The sequence below is a fragment of the Saimiri boliviensis genome, chromosome 4, assembly GCF_048565385.1.
Source record: "Saimiri boliviensis isolate mSaiBol1 chromosome 4, mSaiBol1.pri, whole genome shotgun sequence".
Classification (NCBI taxonomy): Eukaryota; Metazoa; Chordata; class Mammalia; order Primates; family Cebidae; genus Saimiri; species Saimiri boliviensis.
This window is the reverse complement of record NC_133452.1, coordinates 2,238,946-2,257,172: the sequence shown is the minus strand read 5'-3', so window position 1 is coordinate 2,257,172 and position 18,227 is coordinate 2,238,946. Positions and strand designations below refer to the sequence as shown.

The 18,227-nt window shown below is 49.3% G+C and overlaps 1 protein-coding gene across 2 annotated transcripts in view; it reads left to right on the top strand.

The window, feature by feature from the left end:
- Positions 1-17,783, top strand: part of SMOC2 (SPARC related modular calcium binding 2) — a 190,963-nt gene extending 173,180 nt beyond the window's left edge. For both annotated transcript variants that reach the window (XM_010331307.3, XM_003943442.4), the window contains exons 10-13: positions 2,499-2,601; positions 4,707-4,981; positions 14,604-14,641; positions 16,986-17,783. In XM_010331307.3, the coding sequence (XP_010329609.1) occupies positions 2,499-2,601; positions 4,707-4,981; positions 14,604-14,641; positions 16,986-17,003 (434 nt within the window). In that variant the 3' untranslated portion in view covers positions 17,004-17,783. The remainder of the gene's footprint in view (positions 1-2,498; positions 2,602-4,706; positions 4,982-14,603; positions 14,642-16,985) is intronic.
- The last annotated feature ends 444 nt before the right edge of the window (positions 17,784-18,227 follow it).

Genomic DNA, 18,227 nt, shown 5'->3' with positions numbered 1-18,227 from the left:
CCCCCCGGCTATCGATCCCTATTACCACACCAAATACAAGCATAATTCTTTCTTAACGCCATCCAGTACTGAGGATTATCTAATGTACTTTTCTCCCAGGCAATCACATTTTTCTCCATTGCCTCCGTATCCCTCTCAGACTCTCTGGAGGCCTGTGGGGCCTGGGCATTCACAGAGAGCGGCCCTGGCAGGCAGGTGCTTGAGGTCCCATGGGTCCCCAGCCTCACCTGCCTCCTCACCCTGGAAGAGTTCTCCTGTACGCCGGCCTGGCAGGGCTTCTGCCAGCGCGTTCCCCAGCCTGTGCCCTGGAGGCGTTTTCAGGCCCCGGGTGGTTCTTCCCATTTCTCTTCCTAGTCAGTCGCCCCGAGGGGGAGCTCAGCCTTCTGTAGACCAGGACGCCCATCCCAGGGAGCCGAGGGCAAGTGGGCAAGGCAGCTGTGGAAGCACCAGGGCCAGCACCTCCGCAGCCTCGGGTCCTCTGCCTTTCTGAGGGGACGTTCAGTGAGATGGTAACTTCTTCCTGGGAAAGTCGCATTTGCCTGTGGCCATGAGGCTTTATTCTGTAGATTATCATCTCCTTTTCAGTTGTGTCCAAAGGAATGTTTTTCACTCTCAGCACCCCCACTCCCTGCCCTGTGAAGGCTGAGCAGCTGTTTTCTGACGTGTGTGTTTAATGAGCGGAAACCAGCATGGATGGGGGCCGGCCGTCGGCAGCTCACATGTGCTTCAGTAGCAATAACTCAAACTCAGGTGTCAAAAAGTCACCTGGGAAAACCAGAGCATCCTTAGCTGCATGAACATGCTGATCTCCCAGGGATGTGGCTGCTGTCCACAGCATGGCCGCGTGGTGCCCATCAGCGCGCCTGTGACCGGGGCTGGCTTTCCTCACGGCACCCTCAGCCTGTCTGCTGAGGAGCCCTGAGAGCCTTCCTCATCTGAGACCACTTTCCTCCTCCCAGGGCCCTGGGGAGGTGGGGAGGACCGTCCTCTCGTGCCACTCGGCTTTCTGCATGGGCTCTGCAGCTCTCTGAGTCTTCCACTTACTGAGCAGGCTCCAGAGATTTTCAGCCTCTTTGGAGGGACTGTCTAAAACTTTTCTTATTAAAAAATGCAATCTAGATTGGGCAGAAGTTGGCTTTTCACTAAGTGTGTGGTTTAAACTCCCTTCCTGCTGGGGTGAGGACGGTCCAAGCAGGCGTTCTAATGGCCAAGGTGCCTTCGAGAAGTCTTCGTGGGGCGTGGGCGGCCCCAGCCGAGCCCCAGGGAGGGGCAGCCGTCCCTGACACTGGGTCTGAGACCGGGCGCGGCTTGGTGGGCACGCTGTCCCTCCAGGCTGCTGCCTGGCTTCTCTCTTCTGTTTTCCTCTCAGTATCTTTTTCTTCTTTCTACCAAACTCTGGAAGGGCTTTCTTTAGAAAAGAAAATTAACAAAATGTAAATGATGACAAGGTCTAGGCCGGTTTATCACCTCTCCTGCAGATATTCACACGCACATAGACCTAGCTGGAACGCTCCCTGCTCCCTGCTGGTGAAGCTCTCAGTTCTGCTTGGGAAATGAGGGAGGGGGCTTCTATCTCTTACACTTGCTTATGGATCCTGCAAGCGTTTATTGGGTGGCTGAGCGGCTTCTCTAGGTCAGGAGGGCATCCAGAGTGAGGAGACCCACGTCCATGCCACCTGGGCATAAGGACATGGATGCTGCCTGTGTCTGTGTCCCCCAGGACTGGGGCAGTCGCACAGGGAGCCGTCCCAGGATAAAAGACCCCAGAAGAAGCAGACGGCTTCTTTCCAAAGTTATCTTGAGTCTGGGGTGTGCTGAGTGTCGCAGGCATGGAGTTCAGGGAATTCCTTCCAGCGTGTGAGAAGAGTGTGGTGAGGGGGTGACGGCAGGAAGAGGCCACCTGCAGAATGTGAGTGACTGCATCATTCCTGACCCCAGAATCCGTGGACAGGCAGCCCCAGGCTCCAAAGCTGTGAGCCCTAATTCCTGCTGCAGAGCTGACATCGGTGCCACGTGGACTAGTCCTGAGGCCACGGCGTGGTGGGCTCCTGCTGTCTGCCCTCCTGCCTCCCTCCACTCCGAGAAGCGAGGTGGCTCTGGACAGGGTGGTGCATGGCAGTGAATGGCAGGCCCTGGCCTCATTCGCCAGGTTGGCCAGGCTCCGTGCTCTCAGCCTGGGCTCCACGTGTCCCCTGTCCCTGCTGTGACGCTCTCTGGGAGAGTGATGCCACCCACCTCGGGGTGCAGTTCTGAAGATCAGTGAGATACTAACCCCTGTGAATTTTAGTCTCACCTAATAATTCAAACAACTATGTTTCTATGGCTCAAAATCAATATATGTAGTGCAATGTGTGTGCGTTTCAACTAGCTCGTTAATGTTAAGGTATCCCAAAATACACATTTTCAGACACTAACACAACATGTGCCTGTATTTTACAGGAAGATCTGTCACTCTTTCTGAGTTCTGTTAACTATGAAAACATGCATGTGTTTTTCAGGTTGCCCTGGTGCCAAAAAGCATGAGTTTCTGACCAGTGTTCTGGACGCGCTCTCCACGGATATGGTCCACGCCGTCTCTGATCCCTCCTCCTCATCAGCCAGGTATGCTGTGCTCCCCGTGGGATGACGAGGGGGCGGGGTCCCAGAATTCCGGGGAGTCAGGAAAAGTCTGAACGTTGCATATTGGCGACCTTCTCAGCTTATTCGGACACAGTAGGGCCTTAAAAAGGAGCCTCTGCAAACTCAGGACGTTGCTCCACGGGTTTTTCTTGCAGCAAGACTAAGTCGGTGAAGACACTGCCCTGAGCCAGCCGTGACTCCCGGGGCTCCGTGGGGTAGCGGGCACTGACCCTGGCCCCGTGGTGGGGAGTGGGACAGGGAGTGCAGCTCCTGCAGGGGGTTTTGCAGTTCGAAATTGCTCTTTGGAGTTGTCCACCGGATTTTAAATACTTTGAAGGCCAGGGCGGACTTCGAAGTTCTCCGATCGTGGTTGTGTTTATGGCAGTGACGTGTAGAGCACATGCACTTGCCATCCTAACCACTTGCAGGCATATGATTTGGTTGCATCGAAGACGTTCACACTGTTGAAAATAGGATTTTCTGAACCCCAGGAATGTTTTTGAGGAGATCGTAGCATTCCCACACTCCCAGACCTGGGCCTGGAGCTCGGTGGGGTGGACTTCGTGAATGTCCCGACCCTACTCTTGCCCACCTTCCGCAGATCGGCCTAAGGACAGTGGGAGAAGCCCAGTGTTTTATTGTGATGGCATTTCCAGCATCCGTTTTTCCCCCAAACTAGCAATAATTTATCTGTGTCTTTCAAATCAATTTTTGATGGAGATTTCCACTTTTTAAATTGTCTTTAGAATGTTGGCCTTTCTCCCCAGAGCCCCTAACACCCAAGCCATGATTATCTCAGCCACTTTACATGATTTTTTTGGTCTTCTGAACTATAAGGCTCTCCTCTCACTGTCTCTTTGCTAAAGGAGACGTGAGGAAATTAAAAGGCAACGCTAACGGAAAATGTCATGAATGTGTAGTAAATTAAATTTAATAGAGCATGCCGGTGCAGTGCTCATGCCGGTAATCACAGCACTTTAGCAGGCCAAGGCGGGTCGATCACTTGAGGTTCAGGAGCTCAAGACCATCTTGGCCAACATGGTGAAACCCTATCTCTGCTAAAAATACAAAACTTAGCCTGGCACAGTGGTGGGCACCTGTAATCCCAGCTACTTGGGAGGCTGAGGCAGGAAAATCTCTTGAACCTGGGAGGCGGAGGTTGCAGTGAGCCGAGACTGCACTATTGCACTCCAGCCTGGGCAACAAGAGCAAAACTGTCTCAAAAAAAATTTTTTTTGATAGAGCAAAACATTGTGTACATGTTAACTTTCCATCTTCTATTCTTGGAAAGACTGTTTTTGCAAACTGCAACTGGAGGCAGCGAATAGATTGCTGTCTGAAAGTCGAGAAATAAGCAACGGTGTGCGCGTGCCCTGAGCCCCATGGGCTTGCACTGTCTCCCTCACGGTGTTTGCACACCTGGGAACGCTCAGCTCCTCCCAGCAGGCGGAATCCAGAGGCCGGCACCCCAGGGAGGGCCAGCCCACCTGCGCACACACCCTCCGTCTCAGCGAGAAGGCGCATTTCTGCCATTTGGTGCACGTTTAAAGTCCTGACTCAGATCCAGACCTTCCAGAAGCGATTTATTTATGTATTCCCTAAAATATTGAACCTAACATAATCCAAGGAAAAATGTCTAGGTCCAACTTACAATGTGTTTAATTTGCATTTGTTTGGTGTACCTATGACATAAAGAATGTGTGAAAGAGTCACATTTACAGGGGTCAGCGAAGCTCCCAGTTCCCGTGTGTCGGGCGGGTATAGATGCCTGTTCTGACCTGCCTGCCTGGGTGCACAGAAGCCAGGATAAGGGGACTTTTTTGTCCTTTGGGACCAGGCCAAGTGCATCTTTGCTGTGCACAGAGACACTGCATCATTTGCAATTTTTCATCCAACCTGAAAAATGCTTGCTAAAAATGTTCTTCTGAATTATCTGTTGGCATTGTTACGTCTGATGACGAAGGCGTGCGGTCTTAGACACCAGGATCTCGAGAACGACGAGCAGGGGCCGTGAGTCTGATGAAGGACAGGGCGAGGAGGGGCCGCCGGGGGCTGCAGCGTCCTGACGGCCCTCATGTTCCTTCCAGGCTCTCGGAACCCGACCCCAGCCACACCCTGGAGGAGCGGGTGGTGCGCTGGTACTTCAAACTGCTCGACAAAAACTCCAGCGGGGACATCGGCAAGAAGGAAATGAAGCCCTTCAAGAGATTCCTCCGGAAAAAATCGAAGCCCAAGAAATGTGTGAAGAAGTTCGTGGAGTATTGCGACGTGAATAACGACAAATCCATCTCCGTGCAGGAGCTGATGGGCTGCCTGGGCGTGGCCAAGGAGGACAGCAAAGCCGACACCAGGAAGCGCCACAGTAAGAGCCTGACCCACCCCACCCTTTGCCCTTTGCCCTTTGCCCTTTGCCCTTTGCCTTGGTCAGGCCCTGAGGCCTGGGAGGTCGCTTCTCACAAAGGCAGTTACAGATTGTGGTTACGGCCTTGCAGGGGACAGGGGTGCAAAAAAATCAAATATGCTGTTGAGTTGTGAGTCACCTGCTTGCAGGAGTAAAAATGCGAATTGACGACTCCTCGTGGGCCGCGTGCTCAGGAGAGCCCAGGTTCAGAGGGCATGGACTGCGCATTGGTTTGCAGACAAGCCTTTTTACCGTTCAGACCACGGCTGGCTCCCCCAGGATGGACTGTCTTCTGGCAGTTGAGGTGCAAACCAGGGACCAACCCTGTGCCTGAACTCCAGCCCAACGTTCAGGCCAGTTCACCAGTGGCAAAACCATTGCTGGGGCCCAGACCAGTTATTCCAATGGTTTTAGCAGATTTACCAATTGAAAATACTTTCTTATATGGGCCTGGCCTACCCAACCCTCCGATGGCCACAGCCTAAATCTTCTCAGGAGGCAAGCCAGGAAAAGCCAGGTCTGACTTTTCAGCGCAGAGACGGCCCTGTGGGACGCACGCGTGTCCTAGGTCCCGCCTCACATGTGCGCTAGGTACTCCCGCACGTGTGTATAGATCCCGCCTCACATGTGCGCTAGGTACTCCCGCACGTGTGTGTAGATCCCGCCTCACATGTGCGCTAGGTACTCCTGCACGTGTGTGTAGATCCCGCCTCACATGTGTGCTAGGTACTCCTGCATGTGTCCCACTGCACGTGTGTGGATCCCACTGCACAGGGGCACTGGGTCCCCACGTACATAGGCACCAGGTCCCCCACTGTGTATCCAGGATCCCTGAACACATGTGCTAGATTTCCCTTCACGTGTGTCCTGGAGCGTCCTGCCCATGTGTGCTAGACCCCACTGCACATATGTGCGTGATCCCCCGCATGTCTGTGCTGAATCCCGCTCTACCTGTGTGCTGGATTCCACGGCACGTGTGTGCTGGACCTCACTGCACATGTGCATTAGGTCTTGTTGCCCTTGGGGATCTCTGTTTCCTGATCTGTATAATACTTGCCGGGAAGGGCTAGCAGAGACCTCTCAAATTCCTGTCATTTATGATTCTTTTGTTTGTTGTCAACTTCGGTAACAAATATGAAAGAGAAAACAAGCTTGAGACTGTGTTCTGGAGCACTGATTCACTGTGGTCTTTAAAATCCTCCTGGCAAGGCGCAGTGGCTCACACCTGTAATCCCAGCACTTTGGGAGGCTGAGGCAGGTGTATCACTTGAGGTCAGGAGTTCAAGACCAGCCTGGTCAGCATGGTGAAACTCTGTCTCTACTAAAAATATAAAAATTGGCCAGGCGTGGTGGTTCATGCCTGTAATCCCAGCTACTGCAGAGGCTGAGGCAGGAGAATTGCTTTAATCCAGGAGACAGAGGTTGTAGTGAGCCAAGATCATGCCACTGCATTCCAGTCTGGGCAACAGTGAGACTCTGTCTCAGAAAAAAAAAAAAAGAAAAGAAAAAGAAACTCCCATGTTTGAAGCTCAGCTGTGATATGGGGCCCTTTGATCTGGCCTGGACCAAAGGATCCTGGAGGAGGCAGTGATCATCGTCTGCCCCCTCTTCTCAGTGTCCTGGAAGTCGTCACAATAGTCACTCGGTGCTATTCAACCAGATTTGGCCCAGCCTAGCTCTGTGTCCAGTGAAGCACTTCCTGCTAATTTCTCTGAAAAGTCAGTTCTGAAAAATTAGGCTTTACTTTGGAGCTTTTTGTGTAGGGTCTTTGCGGTGATTGCGTGCCCTGCCGTCCTGGCGATGTCTTACTGGAGAGCCGATGGCCGTGCCTAAGGCCGCCTGCCTCTGCTGACCCGGCCGTCCGACGAGCTCAGAGGATCCTCGGTTATGTTCAATGTGCTGTCTTCATCAAGGACTCCTGGGCAAGTGTGGGGGGAGCTGGCTTCTAACATGACAAAACAAACAAGGGATCACTGGCTGATCGACTCGATGCGTGAAGGCAGCAAACGCCCAGTCACCGCTGTGGGGCGAGGGGCACCAAAGGTGCTGCCAGTCTGGCGAGGCTCAGGATCCAGTATCCAATCCCACTTCACAGCTCAGGCCTCACTTCATCTTCATAGCCACCCTGGGCGTGACAAGGTCACAGACAGACGCCGCCACCCCCGACACCTGTGGACGAGGACACACAGGCAGTGCGGTCACCACCACGTTTATCTGAGTCTTCCTCAGCAAGCCCAGGGCCATGGAGATCGCGCACTCTGCTGGGCTCCCGTCCTGTGAGGGCTCCTTCACCCACACCCGGGTGCACCTGCACCTCCAGGGTTTGGATGGAAAGCCAAGAATGCCCACTCTGAGTAGTAGCCCGTGTGTGATTTCCCCCTTGCGTTTCCCTCTGTCTTCTGCCCAGTGGGTTTCCTGGGCACGTCTCTCTTACCACCGCCTGATACTTCTTTTGGTTCCTTGGACTGGACTGTGTCTTAGTCCACTTTGTGCTGCTGTAACAGGACACCATGGATGGGGTGATTTATGAACAGAGATGTATTGGCTCATGGGTCTAGAGGCTGGGCAGTCCAGGTCTGTGAAGCCAGCATCTGGTGAAGGGGCCTTGTGCTGTGCCATCCCCAAATGAAGGGCGAACAGAGGGTAAGAAAGGCAGCAGGAGAGCAAGGGGGACCAGACGCATTCTTTCTTAGGAGCCCACCCCCAAGGTAAAGGCTTTCACCCATTTGTGAGGGAGAGTCATGATGCAGACCGCGTGACCCTCCCAGCGCCTCTGCATTAGAAACTGAGTTTCCACCACGTGAACTTTGGGCTCACCTTCAGACCATACAGGCTGCCTTCACCTCCTGTGCTTTTTCTCTTATTGTGGTCCCTGCTCAGGAGCCCAGAAGACAAAGGGCGTATTGCTCTTTGAGATTAAAACTACCAGCAGGGGCCATATGGGAGGCCTGGGGGTGACGGGGGATGGAGAGCAGATGGCTGCCAGCCCTGCGGCTGGGGCCAGGGAACCATGGTGTCGCTCACCCCTATAATTCCACAGAGGGAAGGTGAACACCCTCCAGCGATTCACCGAGGGAGCCACTTGGCTGTTGCCCCGTCTGCATGTGACGAGTGACACTTTGGGGCACCTGGTGGCTGCTCCTCCTTTCTGGAAGTGTCCCTGCGTTTCTATAGAAGGCAAATTCTTATGGTTGTAATGAGAAATGAAGGCAGGACAGAGCCAGCTGAAGATCTTTCTCACCTCTTATCTTCTTCCATTCCTGGAGGGCGTCGACTGGTCTTATCTTTGCAAGGACTCCCTCCCATTAGCCGTGGTCAAGTGGCTGGAGTAGCACCCGCACCCCAAGCTCCCCATGGCTGGTGTACCCCTCAGCCTCGTGCTACAAGGTCATGTGGTCCATGGCCCTTGCTGGGGCAGATTCCTGTGTACTAATTTCTTCAATTAAACCAAAGTAAATGTAGACTCTTTGTGAGGGAGGGTGAATGACTTCCAGCAATTCGTGGGTTTTTAAGTAGAGTAATTGGACCCAGAGCTGTGACTATGGTGAGAGAATGTTGAAATTTCAGGATCAAATGATTTCAGGATGGATCCCCAGCAGCTAAGATGTTCTCCTGGAGGCCGTGTTCCTAGGCACCCTCCAGAGGAACCCACAGCTCCCTCATCCTGCACCACCTCAGGACACAGCTCAGACTGTGTGTGTGTGGAGAGGGTGTGGGGTGGCGTGTGTGGCGTGTGTGTGTGTATGCTGTGTATGTGGTGTGTGTGTGTGTAAATATCGGGTGTGTGGTGCATGTATGTATGGTATGCTGTATGTATGTGTGCCGTGTGTGGTGTGTATGGTGTGTATGTGGGGTGTGTGTGTGTAAATATCGGGTGTGTGGTGCATGTATGTATGGTGTGCTGTATGTATGTGTGCCGTGTGTGGTGTGTATGGTGTGTATGTGCGGTGTGTGTGTGTAAATATCGGGTGTGTGGTGCATGTATGTGTGGTATGTGTATGTATGTGTGCTGTGTGTGGTGTGTAAACAGTAGCACTGATGCTCTGGGCTGGATCAAGGCCTCTTAGGGCAAATGTCCTGAATTCATCCATGTGTCCTACTATTTTAAAACGCAGTGTATTGATAGGACGTTTGAGCTGTCATTTGGCAAACACATCAGTAGACAATTGAAAAGATAGTCTGTTACTCACAGTTCCCAAGGAGAGGAGGCCCTGCGGTGCTGTGGGGGCCACATGGGAAGCCCCAGGGTCAGCCAAGAGACAGAGAGTGCGAGGGATTGCACTGAGCCCATGCCGTGGTCTCCTGTGCAGGCTTGCCTGTAAACGAAGCAATCAGGTTATAGGCTGGGTGAGCGTGGAGATTGTTGGTTGAGTGAGGATGAAGATTTTGGGGCTGGGTGAGGGTGGAGGTTGTAGGGTGGGTGAGGGTGGAGGTTGTAGTTTGAGGGTGGAGGCTGTAGGGTGTTGAGGGTGGAGGCTGTAGGGTGGTGAGGGTGGAGGCTATAGGGTGGGTGTGGGTGGAGGCTGTAGGGTGGGTGTGGGTGGACGTTGTAGTTTAGTTGGTAGATCCACAGATTGGATTCTGATGGGATAATATCTGTCCCTCATGCTCAAGCTAAATCCCTTAGACACTCGCTTTGCACGGTGGCAGCACCGTTCAGACAGCTGTTGTGAGCAGCGTCCCCCGACTTGGAAATGTTGTCTGTTCCCTCTAGGACTGGTCCACGTTGCTCTCTGCTAAGGCTGAGCGGACCTTGGTGGTGAAGGGTACATGGTGCTCTCCATGGCGCTGGGAGAAAGCCCTGTGAGGAAGTGTTTTTTCGTTACATACATTGGTATACTGAAATGAAGGTGACCTTTATGAGTCATGAGCTGCCATGGGTCACGCTGCATGCAAGTGACTAGGGAATCTCAGTGCCTTAGGACCCAAGCATTTCCTTCTGCTTCGCAGAGCACAGGGGCTGTGGGTCGCCACCTTGCTGCCCTGGATGAGAATGCAGGGCCAGCTTGGGTCAGCATAGGTCTTGGGGGGATGTGGCAGAGAAGCAGGAGAGGCTGAGCCACCCGCGCAGCCACAGGGGAGGCGGACGCTCAGACATGGAGCCTTTCAGCCTCCCACATTCCAGTGGCCTGAGCCACAGTGTGGGGCAGGGAAGTAGCGTGGATGGGCTAGGGGTGCTTAGCCCCTGGCAAGGAGGATGGATGGACAGCGGAGCGCCGCACGGCCTCTGCCGGTGCTGCCATCTTCCGTGAAATGGTTAAGCTGCTGCAGAAGTTTGAGGTATCTTCTTTAGATCCTGCTGAATAATCTGGTAAGTCTCAGCTTTATTGTCCTCTTAGTAATCAAGAAGAAAGCACATGACGGCTTCTAGCGAAATAAGCTGCAATTTGGCAAAAGAGGCAATTTGGTCATAGTCAAAAATGAACATTGTGGACGTGGATACATATTTAGCTGATTTTGCAGCACTTTCATTTTCCTTACAGAATTTTTTTTCTGACTCAAAAAAAAAATCATTATCAATTATATTGTTTCTACCCTGTACAGTTCGTATTAGAGAAAAGTCAGAAAAAACTAAAGATCCAGGAGATTAGTGAGGCCATTCTAGATAGCCACACTGTTACTAGGTTTTTGTTTTTGTTTTTGTTTTTTCTGTATTTTTGCTTACTGCTGAGCAATGCACTTTTTATTCTAAGATATATGAGAAATCAAATAACATAAGTAACATTTGATCCTTTATTCTTAGAGATAATCAGACCTAGATCACGGCTTTCCGTAAAAAATTTCTATTTTTATATGTACATATTCATGTACTTTGGTTTTTCTCTACAAAATGGAATCATAAGTACATGAGCTTTCTAAATTAATCATACTTATTTTAAGTGATTACAAAAAAGTTGCATTTAAATGAATGAAACGATGACATATTAGTTAAAAGTTTGATATACATTTTCAGTTATAAAAATGCAAATAAGAATAATTGAAAATGATTGCGAGTTTATAAAGATAAGAAAGGACATATTTCTGAGGAACTAAAAAATAAAAATTCACAAAAGATTACAACATGCCCTCGTAATTCTCCAAAAATAACCGTCACACAAAAACTCAGAAATTACGTGATGTTCATTTGGACCAAGCTGTCTTTCCCTCCCCAAATCCTGCTGGCTGTGACTCCTCTGGGCATGCCGCTTTCAGCCCAGGGCTTGTTTGCCGGTCACCTGGAACCAATCAAATCATTCCCTACCGGGTGATGTAAACTCCCTCAACCTGGAATCAATCAAATCATTCCATACCGGGTGACGTAAACTCCCCCAACCTGGAACCAATCAAATCATTCCGTACCGGGTGACGTAAACTCCCCCAACCTGGAACCAATCAAATCATTCCCTACCGGGTGACGTAAACGCCCTCAACCTGGAACCAATCAAATCATTCCATACCATGTGACGTAAACTCCTCCAACCTGGAACCAATCAAATCATTCCATACCGGGTGATGTAAACGCCCCCAACCTGGAACCAATCAAATCATTCCGTACCGGGTGACGTACACGCCCCCAAGGGTTCCTGAACTTTGTTTTGGTGGCGGAGAAATACGTAGGCTCTCTTTCTCCCTGTCTCTCCTGTAGTCTCGCCAAGACACATTTTTGTTGATGTGGCATTGCTATACATTTATTTTGAAAATGTATACCCTGTTCTATTAAAATTAACAAATAATGTATGAATTTCCCGCCTTTCATATATTCTGAGTAGTGCTTTTCCCAAGCGCATCTTAAGTGGAATATTCTGCCAGGTGACATTAATGAAATTTATATTCTTTTCATGTATATAGTAAGGTAGGGTTTTTTTTTTTTTTTTCTTTTTCTTACACTCAAGAATATTAACTTTTTTGGCCAGGCGTGGTGGCTCATGCCTGTAATTCCGGCACTTTGGGAAGCCAAGGCGGGTGGATTGCCTGAGCTCAGGAGTTCAAGACCCGTGTGGGCAACATGGCAAAACTCCATCTCTACCAAAAATACAAAAAATTAGCTGGCACACGCCTGTAGTCCCAGCTACTTGGATGGCTGAGGTGGGAGGATTGCTTGAGCCTGGGAGGCCGAGGTTGCAGTGAGCCAAGATCACACTATTCCACTTCAGCCTGGGTGGTAAAATGAGACCCCATTTCCACCCACAACCAAAAAAAAAAGAATATTAACTTTTTCTTACAACTTTAATCTACAGCTACTTCTCACTTCCAGGAGAATTCTGTTAATCAGCAAACATTCCAACAAAAAGCTAGCAATTGTTGAACAAATTGGCTCAGAATAGATTCAAAGTGTCACTCTAATAGTCTTTAAATTTGAATCGTTGGCTGAACAGCCAGTTTTTTTCCCTTAAAGTAATCATTTCAGTTAAGACAAGTAGATGAGCTGCAGTACTCATTTTGGCACTTAGACCATTAAAACCAACTATTGAAAAAATCACAGGTTTAGTCACTGCTTAGTGTTTTTGCAATTTACTTAAAACACTCGCTTTTCACCTTTCCACACTGTGTTTCTATTTGCACAATGGCAAGGGAAGACACTTTGAAAATAGAACCGTTTTGCTCTTTACTCGGTGTTTTTTATCGAGTGGACAGAAATCAACAGTTAACCCAGAAATATGGAATGAAGCCTGCTTCCCTTTATTGATTCATTTGAAAGCTATTGATCAAGTGCTTTCCATTCTAGACACTGACAGCATAACAGCAAACAGAGATGTGTGTCCCTTTAGAGCTTACAAGTATGGAAGGGAGTCATCAGGTAAATAAGAAACCCCCCAGCACGAGAGGGGGTGCTTGTGGAGGAGGCCGAAGGGAGGGTCGGGAGGGCTGGAACGTTAGACTCAGGGCAGGGAGGAGGCCCCACAAGGAGCCATTGAGTGGAGACGTGAGGAGCGGGGGAGAACCAAGGCATGTCGGGTGGAGCAGCCTGCAGAGGACAGAGGACTGCAGTGCCCAGCATGCCTGGGAACAGGGAGAAGGTGCGAACCACGTGAGCAGATGGAGCAGAGTACACCCCAACTCCAGCCCAGGATCCTCTGGCTTCTCCTCTGAGTGAGGCCTGTGGAAGGTTTGGGTGGAATGTTTTAGAGGATCGTGGCTGCTGTGTTTGCATAGACAGGCAGTGGGACGGGCTGAAGGAGCAGCGTGGTGATGTGTCTGCTCGGGTCCACGTGGGAGAGGTGGACGATCCTGGCCACGCAGCAGTGCGTGCTGGAAGTGCTGGACTCCCGAAAGACTTTGCGTGCAGAGCCTGAGGGATTTTCTCCCAGATGATTTGGGGAAGGTTGGAGCAGAGAGGAGTGATGATGACTCCCAAAGTTTGCCCTGAGAAGCTCAAGAATGTGGTTACTGTGTCCTGAGATGGAATACATCAGAAAGCAGCTTTTAAAGAAGGCCATGGGTCCAGTAGGGTCCTGTTTCCTTTGAACTGCCTATGGAATGGAAATCCACTTGGAGATAATGAAGTTGGCTCTGAGAATATGGATTGAGGAGAGAAAGGTCCACGCTGAAGGTGACAGCAATATGTGCCCCCAGGAGCTGTCAGGAAATAGTATTTAAAACCCTGAGGCCAACGGAGCTCACCAGTGAGTGGGTGAAGATAGGAAGGAGAAGAGGCTGCTGGAGCCCCTGGGGCACTTCCCAGAGGTTTCCATGGAGGCACAAGAGTGGCAGCTGAGCTGGGAGCAGGAGGGAGACCTTCCCGGGAAGCCCGGGGTCGGGGGGAAGCCAGGAGACAGAGCCGGGCTCCCTCCGGCTTCAATCCTAGCTGAAGCTTAGGAAAAAACTATTTTCAGCCAAACATGTTGATGTCTCCTGATTTTAATATAAAACCAAAGACCAACAAACCCTTGCTGGGGCATTGCTGATGGCTCTGCTCCCAGCACCCAGGTATATGAATCGGCTCCAGGCACCCAGGGACGTGAATCCGCTCCACTGCAGAGAGGTTGAGAAACATCTAGAATTCGGTTCTCCAGAGAGGGTGGACTTACCTCAGAGATTGGGGTAGAGTAAAACATTCTTCTAAGGCTGGACCAGAGAATCCGTATTGTTGGAAAGTATTTACACAGTGACTTTTATAATCCACTAATAATCTATGTTCAGTGTGTATATAGTTAGCTCTTCTGTGGATTGAAGCAATCTCCCATCAAAAATGCTCAAAGACAACAGTAAGATACAAATACAAAAGCATGTAGTATGGAACTGTTATGTAAATACAAAACTGTCATACAAATGCAAAACCATGTAGTATAGCAACTGTTACCTTAGTATTTGCATTGCATTGGGCACTTTAAGTAGTCTAGAGACGATTTAAAGTTTACAGCAGGATGAGTTTAGAGTATATTGAAATATGACACATATTGTACGAGAGGACGGGAGGACTTTGATCCTGGAACCAGCCCCTTCTGGATACTGAGGGATGACTGTATGTCTGTGCTTTCATGTAAGTGAGTTTGCCAGTTGATAACATCTTTCTAAAGTGATGTGGGCTCCTTGAAATTATGTTGAACCTTTCATTAAATAATGAGTCTTTGATTTTTAATAATATCTTTTTTTTTCCTGCTAGCCCCCAGAGGTAATGCTGAAAGCTCGCCTAATAGACAAGTAAGTGTGTTTGTATTTTACTCTTAACCATTGCCTTTTAAAATCACAAACAATAAAAATTCAGAGTTATGTTGATTTGCAATGGTCAGTACCTTCCAAGAAAAGGAAGAATTCAGGGGAGGCAACCTTATCGTATCTGCCCTGTGGGGACTAAAGCAGCCTCACAGAATCCTATCCGGAACCACCAACCTGTTGATTGAAAAAAGTTTATTATTTAAACTTTTGATTATTAAGAAACATTTCTGAGTTCCCTTGTTTTGTAGATGTTTTTAAGAGGAGGGGTCTTGCCTTTTTGCCCAGGCTAGTCTCGAATGCCAAGGCTCAAGCAAACCACCTGGGATCGCAGGCATGAGCCACCATGCCGGGCTGAAATCATTTTAGCAGTTGTCTGAGTGTTTCTAAGTTGGTTCCTGCATTTTGTTAGGGAGGCTGCAGAAACAGGAGGCATCCTCCATGCACAGGTGGATTTCTGTGTCTTCCTGGGGTCCCAAAAAAAGGAGGCATCCTCCATGCACAGGTGGATTTCTGTGTCTTCCTGGGGTCCCAAAAAGAAAAGCATTGGTCTCTTGAAAGGGACTCTGGCTTCCTGCTGTGTGCTCAGAAACACGCGTCTGTGTTTCTCTCTGTGTTTGCAACCGGAGGATGCAACGGTGGTGTCTTCCAGCACCCAAAGCCACAATCTATCAGATGTCAAGAACATTTTCCAGAAGATAAACATGAGTGGGTTCCTGTCTCTCTCCTCCAAAGCCCAGCAAAATCCCACTTCTTCCCTACCAGTAGTCAATTTGTGATGTATTTTGTCTGCGCCTGTTTGAAGTCAAGTTGCTGTTTCCTAAGGCAAGCCCCTGTATTTGTTGTGGGTTTAAATGGAGGCTCCAGCACACACCTTGGATGTAATTTAAAACCCTTTCATGAGGAAAGATGTGTGATACGCTGTCCTTTGTTTAGCAAATGTTTATGGTTTTAACTTCTTAAATCTCACCGCAAATCACTTACACTTTAAAACAGGGCTGTTCTGAAAGTAATTACCCTCCCTCAGTGCCAGGACCTCCAAAAGGTTGTTTTCATTTCACAACAGCAGTCACTGCACTCAAGTGCTCCCGGTGCTCTCCGGCATCTCACATAAACTCAGTTCAAAGCACACGCCTCCTGCTTCAGCCCTTTTTTTAATTTTATTTTTTATTTTTTTCAAAAAGAGCAACTGAAGCAGTTTCCCCTCCCTTTATGGGGCCTGAGTGGACACACGGACCTCCATGCCTTTCGTGCAGTAGCTGTTCCTGCAAACTGAGATACTGGGATTAGGTCCTAATGGGCAAGCCAGCTGCGGCTCCTGCCGCCTGTGGCCATTGAAGGCCGCCAGGCTTCTTTGAAACATCTCAAAGGGTAACAGAGCCAGCAAGGCATCGCTGTATGCACGGCCCATAAAGGAACTATCACAGAAGGGCTCAGAGGAGGGTGCATGACGGTCATATGAAATGGAAAGGAGCGCTCGTTCCTGACCTCTTCAGCTCCCACTGCAGCTCCAGAGCCGTCAGAGCCGTGTCTGATAACTTAAAATGTTAGCCCACCTTCTCCTGCAGCAGCCCTGACCATCTTTAGTGATGGGTAAAATACTTTGATGGGTTGTCTTTATGCATAACTGATTTAAACCTCAGGTTTACGGTAGGAGGTAGGTTTTTCTTCTCATCTCTTCAGATCTTTATCAAGGGGAATAAAAGCCAACCCAGAAACCTCCCAAACTTTATAGTTATTTGAAATAATAAAACAGAAGGATGGATCGACGTTTGTAGGAATTAGCAGTCTTGGAAAAATAAGTGTAGGAAACTGTATATTGCTTTTTTTAAATTCTAAATTGCTTTTAATTGAAAGTCAAGGTGCTGATTTACAGTTGTTTATCATAATTAAACTTTTTAATTTGGATTTCTTCTTAAAGAGGCAAAATAGTGAATGAAAAAGATAAAAAGGAAAATTAAGAATCAACCGTATCAAATTTGCCTTTATCAAATTTGAAGCTTAAGTTATATGATTAAAATTATTGTTGCATAATCAAGGTGATAAGACATTCTGAAAAACATTTAATATATTTAGAACTTATAACATTTACAGTAGATGTTACTTTTTGAAATGATATATTTTCCCCAATATTTCTATCATGTCAAGGAAGGAAAGTGTGAAGATGTTCCCAGTGTCCAAAATGTCTTCACTGCCTTTCACCCATCCTTACAACTCACAAGAGCAGCCCAGGCCTCTCTGGTTCAGGTCACTCCCAGAGGGCAAGCCTGAGTCTTCACAGATGAGTAACGCGCACCTCTTAATATAATCTCTCTCTCTCTTTTCTTTTCAGCCAAGGAGACAAGGGTAAATGGCGTACACACCGAAGGCGCTTCCTAGACATGTGGGAAATTCCCTCACCAAAGAGCAATTACAAAAACAGAAACACATAGTATTTGCACTTTGTACTTTAAATGTAAATTCACTTTGTAGAAATGAGATATTTAAACAGACTGTTTTAATCTGTGAAAATGGAGAGCTGGCTTCAGAAAATTAATCACATACAATGTATGTGTCGTCTTTTGGCCTTGGCAATCGGTGTGTGGTGGAGATGTATTCGAACGCGTTTAGGCTGACTTTCTTCTTCGCCTTCCACGTTAGCTGTAGCGTCCTAGGCGCTCTGCTTGCAACCCTCTGGCTTTTCCTCACCCCTCCCTGCCGGCACTTCCAGGCGGCTATGCTTACAGCATTGTGGAATCAAGTCGGAAGCTTCTGTTTCCATGGAAGTTTCTGATGTACGGCCGACCCTTCGGGCAGTTAACATGCAGGGGTTGGTTGGTTTCTTGGGATTTTCTGTTAGTGTGTCTTGTTTAGCTTTCCAGAGATCCTGCTCACAGAATGAATCACGCAACCACTAAAGCTGTCCGTTAAGTACAGGTGGTTCCCCTGGAGGAAATAATATTTTCAAACTGTCTTTGGTGTGATACTCTGGCTCAAAAGATCTCTGCTTTTCCATTGTAAGCTTCTGTTTGATTTTGGCCCTGGGGCTTGAATTGGTTCTAGAGAGTCCTTTCTGCTGGTGGGAGGCTGCCTAGGAGGGGATCTCCTTCCGAAAAGTAAATCCAGTCCCGTGGTGACCGAGCCGGCTAACAGGCTCGTCTGCCGGGTTTTTCTCCTACACATGGACATTGTCCTCCTTGTCCTCCTGCCTGGTCCACCCCAGGGCTACCGGAAGGTAAAATCTTCTCCTGAACAAATGATGAGCCGCTCCTTACTGAAGCCACCGCAGATACACGGTACCCAGGGGCTGGTGTCCGCAGCCAGGGAGAGGCACCTGCAGGCCCCGGCCCTCCCTCTCGGCTTTTCTGGATGCATCACGGTACAGGAACTTGCCAATGGGACATTCATCAGCGTGGCCCTGACAGAGAAGGACAGGTGTGGAGTGCCCACACGGTGACCGACGGCCTGGCCTGCAGGCACAGCCACTGCCGCCCTCAGCCTGGGCCCGGCCTTCAGTCAACGCGCCCAGTGCCTTGAAGGAACCGTCTGAAGAACCGTCGGGAGCGGGTCCTCCGGGTGGGGATGCCGTCTTGGC